We start from the raw sequence: 19,197 nt of genomic DNA, 5'->3' as shown, positions 1-19,197 counted from the left end.
ATCAATATCTGTAAACTCCAGTAGTTAAATGCTGGAAACATCACACCCGGCGTCAACAATTAAAAGACGTTTTAAATCGCTCAGCTGCACAGTAACTCTTGTCGTATAGATACATTAATGATTCGCTATATTTAAAAGAGCAGGCGTTTGCTTGCGTTAACTAACAGGTATACCTAATTAAATGGCAGCTACGTGTATATGCCGCTATTAATGAATAGCTTAAGAAATTGATTTGTTGCTGGGAAATAAAAATGGAGTGTAGGCCTATATCGCACACGCACTACAAGTTTATTGTGCAAATGTTTCAAGACACGTAAAGTTCTCTTTTAAATCAACTTGGTCACCATAATGCGTCCACTAAACAATAAATAGTACAGACATCTATATAACAGTATTTGGAACTTAAGATGTGCATTGTAAATCTAGCAAAACAAATCCACTCTGGTCCAGGTTCTAACTGGATCACTAAAGGTATGGAAACTAAACCATTCGACTTAATTTATCTATACACATTTACACGTTTTCAGTCAGCCTGTCTGAAAACAAGGTGATCAAAATGACACATCGTGGCTAAGCCGTTTCTCAAAGTCCAGCTAAATTCAACGTAAATTAATTCATAATTGGTTGGATTTTGAGCACTATCACCATAACCAAGACCCCTGAAAGTTCAAAACTATAACGTGACAGTCAACGATTCTGGATTTAGTTTAACAGACATTGGTAGGTGCATTGGCAACAGGTTGAAATATGTACCATGTCGAATCAGTATTCACATTGAAAAAGGGCACGACTGCAAGCTGTACAACAATTAATATGATGAATGCACAGCACATTTTTCAATTAATAGTCATCATTTGTTCGCTCCCTCTGGGATGTGGACACGTGACGGTTGTAAATAGTCTTCTAAATATTGTTTTTCTTTAAAAAGTGCCTTTCATAAAGGCATTCATTTATATACATACACATGTGACACCAAAACGCGCGTGTTGTATCACATGTACAAAATCTTGCATGCATCAAATAAACAGTCTCACGTTCTGTCTCAGTACTTTAAAAATGCTCTATGTCCACGTATCATAACGCTGAGGCGTACGCGGGGTAAGGTTCAAGCTGCGGTTTGCCCATTCCCGGTAGCAAAATATAAGCCAGGGGTGGCTGCAGAGCCGCCGGGGGCCAACCTGTACAGTTACAGGGAATCATATAGCTAGGATTGCCCGGAGAAGGGTGGGAGTGCGTGTGACTCCCGCTGCCGACTGTTCCTGTGCCGGTGAAAGTAGTGGCAGCACCGGGATACCCAAGCGGGGAGGGGTATGGAAATGACGGCGGGGAGATATCTGTCATCTTCGAGCCGAGATCAAAGAAAGAGTATGGGTTCGTGGATACCGACGGGTTGAAGAAGACTCTGGCCGCCGCGGCAGCGGCCGCCGCCGCCGCCTTATCCGGGTTTCCAATTAAGGACTCGGACAGGGCTCCTCCTGACAAAGCGCTCGCCTTCAGTGCTTCGTGATCTCCTAGGTTGTAAGGCACCGGAAAAGCAAACTTCTCCTTCTTCATTAAAGTTTTCGGTTTCCTCCTCGGTCTGTATTTGTAGTCAGGATGCTCCTTCATATGCATAGCTCTCAGTCGTTTCGCTTCGTCTATAAACGGTCTTTTCTCGGTCTCCGTTAGGAGTTTCCATTCCGCTCCTAGCCTTTTGCTGATTTCAGAGTTATGCATTTTTGGATTCTCTTGAGCCATTTTCCTCCGCTGTGCACGGGACCACACCATAAACGCATTCATCGGGCGCTTTACGTGATCCGTAGGTTTAGACATGTTCATCCAAGGCACTTTCCCCCCCGTCAAGGTAAAACTCCGTCAGTGTCACCTTACTGTCAACTTCCCTTGAGAACTCACTATAATAATGGTCAGTCAAAGAAACTCAGGCAAGCTGCGTACAAATGCTCGTCGCATGTAACTCGATTTGTCTTATAAGGAAAGCGTAACGCCTTTAATTATCTGTCGCGATCGCAAATAATTTGACTTACTTTAAAGTTTGTTTTTCATCGTGCTGTTTTGAAACGTATCCGCTTGGCTGAAAGTCCACTACAGCGAACAAGTTCCGTCTATATGGAAATCACGTCACCAAAGTTCAGCTGCAAGACTCATCCAGGAAATTCAAAGAAAAAAATGCACAATACTGTATAAAGAAATGGGAATTCTCTTGTATTCGCAAACATGAAAGTGGTGAACGAGTTTTCTTCCGTAACCATTCTCTGCCAAACGTTCAGCTCCTGCATCCAGCATATGTGTAAGTGGTTGATATCTCTTGCTGCCCCACGTGAAATAGTCTCTTGAATAGCTGGTATACCATGCCCCCTCGGAGCATGCGCAGTACGTATCGAGGTAAGCGACAATACTACATGTGCTATAAATGTTCATTCAGAGAAAAGGGGGACGGAGAATGAGCGGAGTGACGAATAAAACATAACACATAGCGCTGATCTGCTTACATTGTACGACAGGAATACGCCATACCGTATTAGTTAATAGAAGGTGAGGATATAGGTGACTGCCGGTATGCGCCCATTAAGGATAGGCTACTCTGGGCTTCAACCAGTTAAAAGGTGATTGGATGAGACTGAACCTGTGTTTTTATTATTATTATGATTATTATGATGATGAGTATTATTATTATTATTGTTATTATTATTATTATTCGTCCGGTAGGCCCACTACACAGCCTTGTATAAGCGGAGTCTTTTAAGAAATCAAATTAGGCCTAAAAATATTTTAACAAATCCCCTGATGTCTTTTAAAATTAAATGTATGCATTAATGCAACGATTATTTAAAATCGAAATTATATTTTAGGAAAATAACAACGACTACATGCGAATTAGTTACCTTCGTGTAACATTATAAGAGTGAGTTTTGATTTTATAGCAGCGGTTTATTGATCACATTAACAAGAAATAGTTGTATCAGTAACTGACATTGATTGTACTGAATAAGGAAGCTTATGGTGACTGCTGTTAACTAAATATTTATGCGAATAATCGACAAATAAATTAGAAACCAGCAACCTGTCATGTGTCTAAATAGTATGCAAATTCATTTACGTTATATGAACAACAGTCGAGCGGTTCTCAGTCCAAACGCAAATTTATAAAGAAACATGGAATTGCTTCAGAGGGAAGCGACAGGGCGAAAACACTGGTGGTGAAATACAGAAGTGACAGAAATGACAGTTAAAAGCCGGTTTTCCTATTAAAACGCACCTGACTTGCTGAAGAAGAAAGATTTTGGCGAACAGAGAAAAAGTATGATGCTACAATGTGACAAGTAGAAGAAAAAAGAACAAGTGGCATTTAACGTAGTAAAATTCAAAGTGTACTGCGCACGAAGTATAATAAATATTTCAAAAAGATAATATGCAGAATAGATTTAATAAGAACGAACTTAATAGACCCTGCTGAGAATATGTACATTAACACACCATGACAAACAATAATATAAGCGCATTTCATTGGGCCGCTATCACATTTAATTTTTAATGAATAACTTTATTCGGTGCTTAAGAAAAACGGTATAAAAATTGATTTGAAAGTTGATTTGCACACTTCATTATCACACAATCTGACTACATACTACAATGCCACAATAGTAATGCTTTAAACAAACATATCCTCCGTTCATTCACTCCCCGAACAATTCATACATTTAGCCCGACACTAAACCGCATATGTATTGGGTGTTACTCCTGTTCTCAAGGTTGTGGCTGTTCCGTTACCAGTAACATGGACACGTAATGTTCTAACCAGTGGTTAAACACTAACACTCTGGTTATAAGGTAACTACATTTTTCTCGCAGGTAGATGCGGCTTAAACACTCGTACACCGACATTTCGATAATGACAATTTTTATGCTTCTGGTTTTAAATGCTATTGATTTCTATGACATTGTTATACAGAGCGACTCAGACACCTGTCATTACGGTTCACAGAAAATGCACATAGAAATACAATGACTTCTACGGGATTTATGCGATTATTGTTTTAATAATGACATTTTTAAAACAAACCGACATCAACATCATGTTACTGAAAAGTAAATCTCAGTGGCGTAAATCACGATTACCCTCTTACTGCAGTAAAATTCGGGAATTCTCTAAATACCTCAACAAAGTACGGCGATCCGTGTGTAACAGTGGACTATAAGCCGAAAATACTTTAGGGGAAAGTTAAAGATCACAAAAAAAACAATAAGAATGTGTTTTATGTAGCAGCATGTGAAGCTTTTATTTCTTCAGATTTGTCCGTTTGTGCAGCCAACTGAATAAAAGTTGTTTATAAAAGTGTCAAACTGACCACAATTCAATGTAGGGATTTTACATAAAACGTTCCATTATTAATCGAAGAGTAATTGTGAACTGGTCTTAATATATTTCTCCTTTGATTTATATATGACTGCATATAGCCTAAATAATGAATAATATAATTGCTTTACAGGTGCTCATAATACCCCATTAATTTTTAAATTAAACATACAGATGTTTACTTCTCACTACGCGTACTGCTGTTTCAGCGATTATACACCTTATCACCCAGGAATCCCGTCTCGAAGAGACTAAAGGACCAGTAAGGCTTCGCAACTTAAATCTTCTTTTATAAAGAAAACAGAGCGCATCGGCTCAAGATCACATTTTACTTAACGCGGAGTAAATCTGGGCTCAGTTTGCTATAAAGAAACCAAGTTCATTTATTTCTACATCTGGTACCCAGTCCAAAGCTATCAATAAATATTCAGTATTTATACAGTTGACTGTGAGAGTACAGAGTACGTGCACAACATGTGGCTAGTAATTTTGAGAACAATTAATTGCAGGAAAATTCCTTCACAGGCACTAGAGCGCAAATACACAAGATTGGATATAGAAAATGGACCTCCGAAGCATCCAGGTTTGGTGTAAAACGTTTGTTTTTTCCAACTTAAGTACGGTCGAAGAGAAAGTTTATTAAGGTCAGAAAAACCCACGATCGGTGCTACTATTGCGGTACGGAGTATCTTCTTTTTCCTGCCGTTAAGATGATAGAGCGACCTGCCGAGAGGGCGGGTGTCATGAAAGGTGCGGTCGCCCACTGAACAGGCGGCGTATTTAACGCTAATCGTCTGTGAACAGGAGCTTCCATCGCCGTCCTGTCTTTCAAAGTTCGCTTGTCCTGTATTCTTCATTGTGCAGCTTAAGCATAATGCTGGAAAAATAATCTATGCACATAATTTCAAATAACGTAAAAATGCGGGGGGGGGGGGGGGGGGGGGGGGGGAAATAAATGACATTGCATTGTTGATGATAACCGAATGAAACCGTTTTTTTTAAAAAAAAAAAAAAAAACAAGAAAAGGCTTACATTATTTTCAATAAAAAGAGCACAGACTGGAGAAACGCGAAAATACGAGCTCCTATCAACAAATATGTAAAGTCACCGTCCGTATTCATTAACGGAGAGGCATTTTTTACCTTTATCATATTGAACAGATTTATTGAAGAAGGGGATTTATTCTTCTGAATTATAACTATTGTACTCCACAAAATAAATTTCACAGTTTGTTGGAAAGCATTTAAATACACATTAAAGGTGAACTCAGCGGCACATTATATTATATATAATTACTTGACCAGTTCACAATAGCTTGTAGGTGAACCATGACCAATTTATACAGTGTACGTACCGAAAGACTAGCCTACCTTGAAATGCTCAGTACTCAGGGAGATAAAGGACGCTGAGTAAGCTTTTAATTCAATTAATATTTCATTTCTTTAACAACTCTCCGATATAATTAATAACCATGTTAATAACTCTGGGCTTGTTCATTTAATTATATATTACAAAATTTCTTAATGCTTAAATGTATGTACAACGCTTAATCACCGGGGTGAGGACAGTGATGCGGAGGTAAAATCGAATTAAACTTCAGAGGGACTTCATAATGACATTTGCATGTTGTTTTCCATAGTGCGGTAACTGAGGGATATAGTGAGACTGTCCTATGGATAAAACGGCTTTGAAACGTAGAGGGGCTGGAAAGCGCAAGGAATTCAATTAAAATGAACGTCGATTTAACGCAAAGTTAAAGCATTTGACTGGCGCACTCTGCTATGAAATTTCTGCACAATGAAGACCGAACTGTCGGGCTTCTTCGCTACCAAACGCTCCAATATACGGAGCTAAAAGCAGGATTCCCGCCGATAGAGACGCGCTCAATCCGGAGGGGCGCAGCTCAGCTCTGCCGCCCAACAGCAACACCGCGGCACCACGTGATCCTCCGATGACACATGATGTGGCCGCTCCGGATTTTTTTATACGGTGGTCTAGACCAAAGACTTGCTGAACTGAATACTACACCAGTAGTCAGAAAATTAAATCCAAGATCGTTTACCGCATAAATGAACAATTTTTCGTTAAACACTCTAATCGTCGTAGAAGCACTTCACTTTAAGCATAATAGACGGTCCTTTTACAACATCCCGTCGCTGTCATCAACATATTTCAAAGTATATAAAGGTTTAGACGACTGGCACTATACAAAATACCCTTTGTTATGATTTCAGTGATGGCAGGCAGCACATCCATCGCTGTTTACTGGCGTACCCCGGTGCGGAAAAGGAAAAGATCGAATCATTTGCACACAGGAAACTGCTTTCAAGAACAGAGGGACGTCCACTGTCTGCGCTAGCTTTTATCCGCAGATCTTCAGATTATCTTCTGCCTTTTCTTTAACACAATGAACTAAAAAGGCTAAATAACCACATGCTAGTAAAACCACGGGACTGCTGTTTATTTACTCAAAGATTAAAGGATGTGCATTATCGCAGACAGCTTAAACGGGGTGGGTGGAGACTGAGCTCACCTCCTGCGCATTTTGGCAAAGTCTGCCTCACGGACAGCATCTCCATTACAGAAGAACTTCGTCGTTATTTATCAGCATAAAGTTGATATCTTGTTTCCATCTATTATTTTCCCTAAACGAGAGTGAGGGAAAATGCAAATTCAACCCAGAAGGAGTCTGCCTGTTTAATATTTTCTGACAGCAAATCCATTTTCCGCACAGATTACTAATATCTTGGATTTAGGGTGCTGGATGTAAGGGCATTTCTGTGCATGGATGCAAAAATTATGCAAGGTGTCTTGTATGTTATAATTAGTGTAGTCTTCTGATAGTTTAATTGGCCCATCTTCGTATCAGTAGGAAACACAAATTTGTTTGATATTTCGCTGAAAATGCAGCAATGGCTGCGGGTCTTATGGAATTAGAATGGTAACTAAGTCAGCCTGGCACCAGATTTCACCACGAGTATTTTATTAATACTCTCTAAGTGCTAAAACTAAACCACAATTCATTTACAAAAGAATGCAATTCCGTAATTAGTTGGGAAACAACAGCAATACGTCATTTAAACAAACAAATACTGCAAAGGATATGGGTTTGGCCCAGAAAAGAGGATCAGCTATTATATGGAGAAAAATAACATCACATGATGATATGCAACAACCATGTCCTAGTCTATGAACTCATATACTTTAACATATAGAATACAAATAAAATCTAGAATGCAAACAAAATCTAGAATGCAAATAAAATCTAGAATACAAATAAAGAACAACTTGTTCAAATGTGGCAATTATGAATATAAGACAGTTTTGCCTAAAAGTATAAAGAATTAAACAGAATCAGAATTTAAATATATTTAACATCTTATTTAATTATTTTTCAATACTATATTTACATGAAAAGGAATTTCATTTAATGCTAGTTTTTGACACGACAACCTGAAAATTGATATATTCATCAGTGTAAACGAAAAGTTTCTTAAAACATGAGGAAGACACGGCGTGTGTATTATACGTAAGACGAATAGGCTCCAAGTCAATCCGGCACTTTCTAAACAAAAAGCAGATTCTTCAAAAACATTCCGTGACTTTAGCACAGTGACTGTTTTGGTGAAATTGAACAAGCTCAGAATGACGTCTTTATATGCTGCAATAAATCTAATTACACAACCTTAAATTTACCCCAGGGATGAATTTGCCGTCTTTGTTTCAGTGAATGTGGACTTGGGGTGGCAAAGAACTCCCCCTCCCACACACACACACACACTCACTCTCACACACACACATTTTTACCTTGGAATACCAGCTTGACTAAAGATTAAAAAGCAGTAGAAAACGAAAATTGCTTGTCTTTTTATATATTTTCAAACACGACTGACTTTTAACTGAATCAGATCAGGGATTTTCTGTGGCATGTGTGTATAATCCTGCATTCCTTAGCAAAGACCTTCCAATATTTGTATCATACTCAGAATGATTGTATCCTCTGTAATTTATCAATTAAATTCATGTATAATGTAAGGTATACACTTGGCTGTTTTCGCTGCGATGGACCGGCATCTCATCCAGGGTGGACGCCAGCCTTGTGCCCTGTTCTGGGGTAGGCTCCAGGGCCCCCCCTGACCCTCACCAGGATAAGCAATGTCAGTGGTGGATGGATCGATTGATTCCACACCACAAGATTGGGACGGCTGGGTAGGCACACTCTTAGTTCAAATGGAATAAAATAATGTAGTGTATCAGGTCAATTCAGGAGTTTAAAGCTTTGAAACGGCAGAACAAATACATAATATGCTCTTTTAAAAGCATGACATGGAAACACGATGACAAGTAAAACACAAAGCGCATAATGTAAGGCTGAAATGCTGAATCTCAGCTCAGTCTAGCTGTCTTCCTCATCTTAATCCTCCTCCACAAGCAATATGCCTCCACTTTGAGGCACCAGCAACAGCTAAACCCACAAAACCTGCTAATATCAAGATGATTCCAGAATGACCTGCAGAATCATTTGTCAAAAGTCAGATTGTCTTTACGGTGCTGTGATTCCTGTCCTCACCCAGAAGGCATATATTTAGTGTTAAAAAGTCTGGCTCTTTTTTTCCCCTTCAATCCCAGAAATGTGGTTAAAAACAGACAGTCAGTTATGTCCCTCCAGGCGAAGACTTTAGCTGGTGATAGAGTTTATGTAGCATATAACTGGTGCATTATCGTTACCTCTTTTCAGTCATTATACCTTCCTTATCACCCCAGAATCGCTGCAGAGCCCAAATAGAGAGCCATAATTATGCAGTCAGCTACCTGATAGCACCTATTCTATCAGTTTTATCACAGTGGGTCTTGCCGTTTCATCACATGGACAGAGGGGGTGGGGGGGGGAACATAGCCTGTGGCAAAGCCTCTGATAATTCATCTCAGAGATACATTTATAGTTCCCGTGGATCAGTGAGAACCGATGCACCTTGACAATTTTCCATCCACCCTTCCCCGCATCACCACAAAGGTCGCTCTCCTGCCATCCTCGGCGAGGCCCTCTGCCTCTTTGTAGCTTCAGATCTCAGGCGGCTTCGTCTCACGGAAAAGCAATTCAGTCTCTTCACACCCCCGGCGAAGATCTGACACACAGACACCTACTGTTCCAGGGCCTATCGCGTCACTGGCCCCCAGCCTTTTGGGGCTGCACTGATAATCTGGAGCTCCTGATTCAACCTTAGAGACAGAGAGAGCTTTGCCATGTTTCATCTGCTCGTTTAAGCTTCTGCTAAATACACGTCGAGTCTAAAGGCCCGTTCAGACATGCACTGCCATCCTGAATTTTTCTAGATATTACCGGAGGGGCTGTATGTGTGAACGCGAAAGTCCGAATCAGTCGTACCGGGCATTAAATGTACTTCACCCTGCTAGCATCCTAGTACAAAGTCTGGGTAATTCCCAGATGAGCCCCATGTGCGAAAAGGGCAGGGGCCAATTCCGGAGAATTCACCACACCTTCCTGTCATGCGGCTGGTACAAATACAGAAGAATACAAACGTCTGAGGGCAAAGAGGATGGGTTATTTGCGCGGATGAGACCCTAACAGACATGGCTAACTGGAGAGATGATGAGTTTCAGCAGCTGTTAGTAGTGTTGTAAAACAAAAACACAGATTTCCCTTTTTACATTATGTCCTGTCTCCTGCTCTACATGAGTGCATCCCTCACCTAAACAAAACAAAGTATTTCTAGTAGGTGTGCATGTGTCTGATGAAGACAATCTATCCTTGTGTTCCACATGTGAAGGGTAACTTTGGACCAGATCCGCCGAACAATGTGTGAAAATGGCCTAAGAAACGTTCCATGAGTCTTCTCCACCTCGATGGAGAGATGGAGAGCTTGTGCTGACTCACGGCTCCTGTCCTTCAGTCATGGAGAGAGACATACGTCCACGTCTTCTACACCTATCATGCTTAGACGGACCCTGACAGGCCTCCACACAAAGTACCTTCAACGTTACATGGTTCTATGACGCTTTTTCATTTCTCTTCCTGCTGGAAAAACCTCTTGTGTGTTTTTTTTAATCACCCTTGTTGTGTTGCGTTCACCCTGTCGTTGCCCCCGTAAGGACAATCACCAGATAAACCTGCCATCCTGTGCTACATGGATCTCCTAGCCAGTGCAGACAGACGGAAATACCGCCGAGGTCTTAAAGTAACCAGCTGGAGTCCAGGAAGACTTTCACACAAGATAGCTATTCCGCTAGGCCTGCACTCGCATGAAAAAATGCGACATAGAAACAGAAGCAGTACCATAAAGTTATAAGGAACGTAACACATTTTCTGCCTGGACGTTTTTGCAATTCTCCATTTTTGACCAGAATGCGATATATTTGTTGCCCGTAAATTTTTTATTAATTTTTAACAAAATATGAAACAAAAGCCCACTGTGACAAAATGCCTTTGGTATCTCAATCGGAACAAACAAAATTACCTGCTGTTAGTTTAGCTTGTAAACGTGATTTATTAGGAGGAATACTGCAGGCGGAGCTGAGATTTCAGGAGGACGAGTGCAGTGTACACAACAAACCCTATGCAGTCGTTCCCATGGCCTGGCTTCCTGCAGACGGAGCGGTACAACAGTGTCTGAAAAAGAAAATCAATCTTACTTGAGGAGATTAAGTGACCAGGATAATAAACCATGTCATTGAGACAAAAAAAAAACCCTTTTCAATGGAGTGGAATAACATTATTGCTGCAGATGGCTCCTTGTTGTATGTGAATGTTGCATTTCTCAAGGCAAACCTACTGATACAAAGACAAAGAAGATAACAAAATGGAAAGAAAAACAAACGTCCCTTTCTGCTGACATCCCCGTGAAGAGCTTGGTTGCGGGCTCCGCATGCTTGCTGCTGGCCGCAGGATCATCACATCGCTGACGTGTTTGGGGACAGGGGTCCCCGATTTTACTAAAGGAATAGATCTGCATGTGTGGTGGAGACTGGGAAGTTAACTCATTCCTAAGTTAGAAAGTACATCGTTGAAATTCCCCACAAACAACGTCTGCATTCTGTTTTGCAATTAATAAACCGTCCCAACGAAGCTGTAAGCTTCTTTGTTTGGATATTAGAATGAATGGCAAAATTTAAGCCGTCTGGGCGACTATAGATCGTAACTATGACCTGATATGGTAACACTTTACTTGATGGCGTACAAATATTTACAACTCCTGACGTACAAATTATGAACAAATATAGTTGTCATTTGAGATAAAAATGCGTCACGATTCATTAATGATAAACAAACATGAGATCAGCATTTCACTTGTGTTACTCATTACTTGTTCCTTCAGTGGTTGACAGAGGTTTACAGAATTAACAGATATAGTAGCAAATATAATAACTGTTTGGGATAAAACATGCGTCACAATTCGATGATGAACGAACATGGCAAGTATGTAACTAGGGTTTTGTTTGCGGTTAATTAATACATAGGTAATATAATACTACTGTATTATTTGTGCCTCGTCAAGGAAAATGTTACCCAAGGTGTGTGCGTGTGTATGTCTGTATGGTATGGGGGGGGGGGGTGCCGATATTTCTGGGGTGGTGACAGGTCATGTGATGAGCACACTCATTCACCTCTGCTTTATTCCTAATCGTTACACAAAAATTTATTTTTTCTTGTCAAAGAATAATGACTGATCTGACGTCAGTTTTGTTTTGTGTTCCTCCCACTGCTGCTGCTGAAATGATTATCTGCAGGCTTGTTTTCTTCTTCGCTGTTTTGTTAACCCATTGTCAATGGCTCTTTCCTCCGGTCCCCCGGAAGTCATATGACTTGGACGGGCCTCGCACCCGCAGCCAGCGTTAGGATGCCCTGTCACTCGACAAGTGTTCTGAGAACAGTGAGTCCGCTGATCTCCCAGAAACAAATGAACAGATAGAGGCTTCTGCTCCCAGAGCAGAATCTTCTCTGCTTCATAGGGAAGGTCTATGAAGTCACCGTCAACAGTGATACTGTGAGCACCACCAAGCAGGTCACCACATCGTCACACGTTCAGATCAACTGGATTCAATTAGCAGTCTGCTGTAGTGCATGCAGCATTACTGGTGTTGCGACCAGGATGTCGCATGGCAGAGAACAGAATGATAATTACAATGAGGTATACTTGTTATCTCGAAGCTTGTCCTTCTGACGTTTGAGAACATTTAGGCAACAGTCATGGGCTGAAATTAAATCAGGAATTCTCTCCGTTTAGGTTTTGCTGTTTGCTTCTGTCTTACCTGGTAAAACCAAACCTGACTGCAGAGTTTCACCCAAACCCTAAGCAATCCTGATTGCTCGTTATGAATTTAAATTGGCCTCCTTTCCAGCCCCACATCTCCCAGTATGTGACACAGCAAAGATAAAAACGGAGAGGCACGATCAAACTAATCCCACATTTCAGTCCCCCCTCTTCCAAACCCCCCCCCCCCCCCCCCCCACTGCTTGCCATCGGTTATTTCAGATCCACGCCCAGACTTCAGAGTGTGATTCCATCCTGCTGGGGGGTCAAGTTGAATCAATAGGTTAATCCATATATTTCCTGTGTGATAATTACCACTCGAAGCTGTAATTACTGGGAACACTGATGCACTCCTTAGATTTTGTACTTAGTGCGGTACTTTACTCGCACTTCATTTATAATCAAAATAACAATTCGTGGAAAAAAGCTGCATGTCTCTGAAAAGAAGTCTACGATTGTCTTTCTGAATGAAAAACACGAGTTTAAGGGTCACAGCAGGCCTTTAACGTTCTCTCTCTGTTTTCAGGACCATCTTATAACCTCCATCTCTATCACCATTCAGCTTCCTGCTATAGTCTGCTATGGAAACAGGATAGAAAAACAAACCCACATTAAAAACAACCTTGAAGAGAGAACGTGATGTTCTCCCATCCTACAGAAAGCGACACGATGAGTTCGCTAGTCTGTGATTTCATCAATTTTTTTCCCAGAAACCCCAGCAATCCCACAATGCCGCGGGGGGGCATCCTCCTATCAAGTCTACGCTCACAGCTGGTGCTGCTGTTGCCGAAAGTGCAAATGATGGTCTGTTGTATCGGCATGTAGCAAACAAGCACTAGCACACATCGCACACGGTGGCCTGCTGAGATACAGGTACTGACTGGGCAGCCGTTATTCCCGTTCAGATAATCGCAGTTTAATTGGGCGACAAAAAATGAAAACTGTGTCCACATTATCTGGGATTATCTCTCTCTCCTTGGACCTGCCATCAGCTGAAAGGAGAGAGAGCTGAAAGGAGCCCATCTATCAGAAGGGAGCAGGCCAACGCCCCATCATCTACAGAAAGAGCTGGTCAGCCGGGGCAAGGAGCGGGCTGCCGTGGCGGATCAGGCAGCCCCGAAAAGCTGGCCGATCCCCTTAAACACACATTAGTCTCCCAGACGTAAGTCTCTTCAAAGGCCCCCAGTCGATACGCATCATATTTATGCTAAAGTATCACAGCGGGAGGTTCCATGTTTAGGAAACAGGTGGACCATCGCCATTGCTCAGCCTGTGGCTGCAATTCATTTATAATTACTCAGGAAAAATAGCAACAGAATGGCACTATTCAAATGTCTCTGTAAGGCTGTGGGTGTGTGATTTTTTTTTTCTTTTTTCCAAAGAGTACCGTAAACCGATTTCAATCAGCTGACAAACAACATGTGTTCTCTCAGCATAATCAGGAGGCACAAAGGAACAGGCACACTTACACAACCAACACTATCCAGTTCAAAGACAGAAGTCTTTAAAAAAAAAAAAAAAAAAAAAAAAAAACAGAGTTTGCCTGTCAGGCTTTTATCTCTTTTACGTTCAGAACTGTTTAAGTGCGCCGTACACTAACAGGACAGACGCTGCAAAATTGTTGGAATAGTTCAATTCCCGCGTACACCAAAGCGATTACGGAAACAATATCGGACAGAAGAGGTTTGGCGGATGAAAACGTTACGCGCAGAGGTGGCCGAGACAAGTGCAGAAACGCTGATTTCTTTATCTGCTACCCAGAACGAATGTGCGTTTTTTTTCTTGCTGTTGCTCTCACAGTAGTCGTCATCTGCACGGGGGCCGTTTCTTAATCCAAAGCAGGCCCCGATTCTCCAGCCCCAAAGTAATAAACACTCCTGGCCGCTCTGGGGCCCCCACTAGCCACCGAGCCCCCACCCCCCCACCCCTTTTGTCCAAGCCGTACTCAACATTAAAAGCCCCCCTTTCAGGACCCATGAATGCATTTCATTTTCTCTCAAAGAACTTTGCATTGATAGCTGAAAAAAAGGGGAAGGTTGTTTAGAAAAGGAAGGAGAGACAATGAGGGGGAAAAATGAAAGCTTTCGGATTCCATTATGGACGCTGCACTCCATTCTTCCCAGCTGTTTATACATTTTCGGCACAATAATACATCCTCCCGGTAATATGTTGCCCCTTCTTTCAGCTCCGGTATTAAAAAGGCCCCACGTCGGCCCCGAGTAATAAATCCCCAGAGAAATGTGGGAGAGACGTGGCTGCTTGGCATTTTGTGGGAAGATCAAGGTAGGGCACAGAGACCAAAAAAAAAAAAAAAGAAATAAATGAGGAATTAAATAAATAACTCGCATTATTCTCCTCTTGCTTCTCCACAGCGACAGGTGAAAGGGAAAGACCTTGCCAGTGTGCCACGCAGCAATTCAAACTCCACAGCATTGTGTACATATTTCAGGTGTGCAGATCGTTAGAGAGAGAGCAAGAAAGAGAGAGGGAGAGAGAGAGAGAGGGAGAGAGAGAGAGAGAGGGACAGACAGACAGAGAGAGAGAGAGAGAGAGAGAGAGAGACTTTTTTTTCTAAAATGGTCCGAGGGACTCAAATCTCCTGGCACACAACGTCTGCACTGGAGTGCTTTCTATTCAAAACGCAGTGGGCGACCTTGGTTATGCGAACACAGAACACTGGAAGGTTATAAAGGATATTGAATGCTTTTAAAGCAAAAGGGTGCACTCATAAAACCCCCAAACACCGTGCATGAAAGTAAAGGTGCTCTTTGTGTCTTTACAGTCGCATTTTCAATAGTTTGTTTTTTCTTCAGTCTGTGTCCCTGAGCTGGTCTCAGATAAAATTTCACATTATACAAATATATGTGTCCCTTTCTATGTATGTTTTTATATAACATGGATGCCAACACCAGGAAAGACCTGTATAGCTTAAGAAGACCGAAACGTTACCAAAAAATGGCTTAACGCTGCTAGTTTTACACTACGGTATATATGTTTTGTGTAAAATAAGGTCATATATTGGATTTAAAAGGTGAAATATCTTTTTTTTCAGGCATAATATGGTCGGTACCACAAATTATCATATAGTATATGCCTGGATTACTGTCACACTGGAGGGTCTGATGCTGCAGTCCGGATCCCACAAAGGTGACTTTTGTTCATTTCCTCCGTCACCCCAGATTTTACCCAGTATGCCACACATTCGGCACAGAGCCCTTTAACACTCCTGAGCCATGCCAAGCCGTGCCAAGCCGTGCCAGGCTGTTCCCAGCTGTACAGTAAAGACCAACATTTCCGCAATCTTTCGTGGGAAGATGTTGACCCTGCTCCATGCCGGGGCCCGACTGGGCCGCGCTGACATCTCATTCCGTGATTGGCTGAATGCCACACGGTCACATGGTGGAGGAGAGCCACCAATGTCTACAGCCATCTTCAGAAAAGACTGTTAATTCTGAATATTTTTAAAAAATGTACTAAGTATATAAGTCTAGCCCTTTGTCTTTGTTTGATGGATGCTTCACCAGTGAAACATAACCAGGGTTAGACTTATAATAATAATAATAATAATATTTCGCCTCGGGACCACCAATGGGGTGAAGTGTTTTGCAGAAGACAGTCCATAACTTTCCACAACATCCACAGCAGATATATAATTTGCCAAATAATAATCCAGTGCCTGGTTCTGTTTGCACCAGTCCATTCTCTTACATGAACTTCACTTTGAAAATACAATAGAGTGAAAACTCAGGCAATGACTAAAACCATCCAGGCAATGAAATCAGCCAGTGAATTAAATCATCCAGGGACTGAAATCAGCCAGAGAATAAAATCATCCAGGCAATGAAATCAGCCAGTGAATAAATCATCCAGGCAATAAAATCACCCAGGCAATAAAATCAGCCAATGAATAAATCATCCAGGGACTGAAATCAGCCAGTGAATAAAATCATCCAGGCAATGAAATCAGCCAGTGAATAAAATCATCCAAACAATGAAATCAGCCAGTAAATAAATCATCCAGGGACTGAAATCTGCCAGTGACTAAAATCATCCAGGCAATGAAATTAGCCAGTGAATAAGTCATCCAGGAACTGAAATCAGCCAGTGACTAAAATCATCCAGACAATGAAATCAGCCAGTGACTAAAATCATCCAGACAATGAAATCAGCCAGTGAATAAAATCATCCAGGCAATAAAATCAGCCAATGAATAAATCATCCAGGGACTGAAATCAGTCAGTGAATAAAATCATCCAGGCAATGAAATCAGCCAGTGAATAAAATCATCCAAACAATGAAATCAGCCAATGAATAAAATCATCCAGGGACTGAAATCAGCCAGTGACTAAAATCATCCAGGCAATGATATCAGCCAGTGAATAAAATTATCCAGGGACTTAAATCAGCCAGTGACTAAAATCATCCAGGGACTTAAATCAGCCAGTGACTAAAATCATCCAGGCAATGAAATTAGCCAGTGAATAAAATCATCCAGGAAATAAAAATAGCCAGTGACTAAAATAATCTAGGCAATGAAATCAGCCAGTGAATAAAATCATCTAGGCAATGAAATCAGCCAGTGAATAAAATCATCCAGGCAATAAAATTAGCCAGTGAATAAAATCATCCAGGAAATGAAATTAGCCAGTGAATAAATCATCCAGGCAATGAAATTAGCCAGTGAATAAAATCATCCAGGCAATGAAATTAGCCAGTGAATAAAATCATCCAGGCAATGAAATTAGCCAGTGAATAAAATCATCCAGGAAATGAAATTAGCCAGTGAATAAATCATCCAGGGACTGAAATCAGCCAGTGACTAAAATCATCCAGGCAATGAAATCAGCCAGTGAATAAATCATCCAGGGACTGAAATCATCCAGGCAATGAAATCAGCCAGTGAATAAAATCATAAAGGCAATGAAATCAGCCAGTGACTAAAATCTGACATCAGACTCTGGAGCAAGGTTCCACTGTCTTCTAAAAGCAGCTTTGTGGTGGTCTTAACAAAACAACAAATTTGGATATTTGGACTCCACTCATTCATGCCCACCATCCTGAGGGTTGCTGATGTGTGTTCATGCCTAATCCATCACGTATTCACTGGAGACCCCTGGCAAGCCGGCCAGATTCAGGAGAATGACAGTCGACACAGGTTCAAAGTGTGGCTGTTGTTCCGACTGACACCGTAAATGTCATAATCCTGACCCCTGTCAACTGCACCTGCTGGGACCCATCTGGTAGCAGCGGGTGCCTGACCACATCCCCATCACTTAGGGGGCTTTTCTACCACACTGAGTATAGTACTTCTGGTACTTTTGCTTTTCCATTGAGTTCCAGTTGAGTACCAGTATCAAATGTTTCAGTACTGAAAGTGCCAAACCAACTGGGGTTTGGGGTGAGTCTTGAAATGCTTCCTATCCTATAAATATCGGGCTATATGTTGTTATAAAACAAAAAGGAGTTCAGCATAAATTTCTCACAAACCCATCTTTGAGTGATTTAAATGGCAAAGATTAAAATGATTATGATTGCCTCGGAGAACGCATACTGCGCTCATGCAAAAGTAGCGGAGGTAACACTTTAAACTGATTTTTAAATATATAGGAATCTATAAAAGGAATAATAAATAAAATTGCATAGTTTTTTTTCCTATGACAGACTAAAAATATTTTAGCAAAACTTTAACCCTCTGCGCTATAATGTCTGTATAGAACTGAAAGTAAGAAAAGGCCTTATTTTAATATAGCCGACTAAGAATTGCATGTGCATAACATGCAACGTCAGCATTAATATCGCATTTTTTTAATCCAGTACAAAAAACCCTGCATCGCGCTGTGATGTCATTCGGCGCCGGTACAAGTCTTTACACCAGTGGAAAACCAGTACTTTGAAGTACTGGACCTGTAGTTCAGTACCTGGGCCAGTGGAAAAATGCCCTTAAATGGACAAACATGATTGGGGACAGAACCACCCTTGTGAGTGAGTCAGGCCTGGTCGGCCCGGATTGCAGCTCCCATGCCTGGCAGCAGGCTTGGCCCTTGTGAGTGGTGCTTTACTAGCGCTTTTCCACTAGTATCCGGTGGTATCGAAGTGGCAGACCTGAGAACTGGCCAGCATTTCCACTACTTCCACTACAACATGTGTAAGAGACAGCAAGTTTACACACTGTGATGGGCAGGTAACATTTGTTTGAGTTTGTTATATGTTATTCGACAGGGAATACTTTGTACTGTGGCCACTGGGATTTGAAGACATTTGGATATGACCTTACAGTCACCTTATAGTGATCTTATAGTGATCTTACAGTCACCTTATAGTCATCTTATAGTCATCTTACAGTCACCTTATAGTCATCTTATAGTCATCTTATAGTCACCTTATAGTCATCTTATAGTCATCTTACAGTCACCTTATAGTCATCTTATAGTCATCTTACAGTCACCTTATAGTCATCTTATAGTCATCTTACAGTCATCTTATAGTCATCTTACAGTCACCTTATAGTCATCTTATAGTCATCTTATAGTCATCTTATAGTCATCTTACAGTCACCTTACAGTCACCTTATAG

General features: G+C 41.2%; 1 protein-coding gene across 1 annotated transcript; it reads right to left on the bottom strand.

The window, feature by feature from the left end:
* Window positions 1-269: 269 nt before the first annotated feature.
* On the bottom strand, window positions 270-2,323 carry LOC125710082 (transcription factor Sox-21-B). Its single transcript, XM_048979290.1, has one exon. It carries the CDS (start codon window positions 1,816-1,818, stop codon window positions 1,075-1,077), a length of 744 nt encoding a protein of 247 aa, XP_048835247.1. The 5' UTR covers window positions 1,819-2,323; the 3' UTR covers window positions 270-1,074.
* Between the last annotated feature and the right edge of the window lie 16,874 nt (window positions 2,324-19,197).

This window comes from Brienomyrus brachyistius, chromosome 16 (assembly GCF_023856365.1).
Source record: "Brienomyrus brachyistius isolate T26 chromosome 16, BBRACH_0.4, whole genome shotgun sequence".
Lineage (NCBI taxonomy): Eukaryota > Metazoa > Chordata > Actinopteri > Osteoglossiformes > Mormyridae > Brienomyrus > Brienomyrus brachyistius.
Note: the sequence above shows the minus strand (reverse complement) of the source record. Positions and strands in the feature narration are given on the sequence as shown.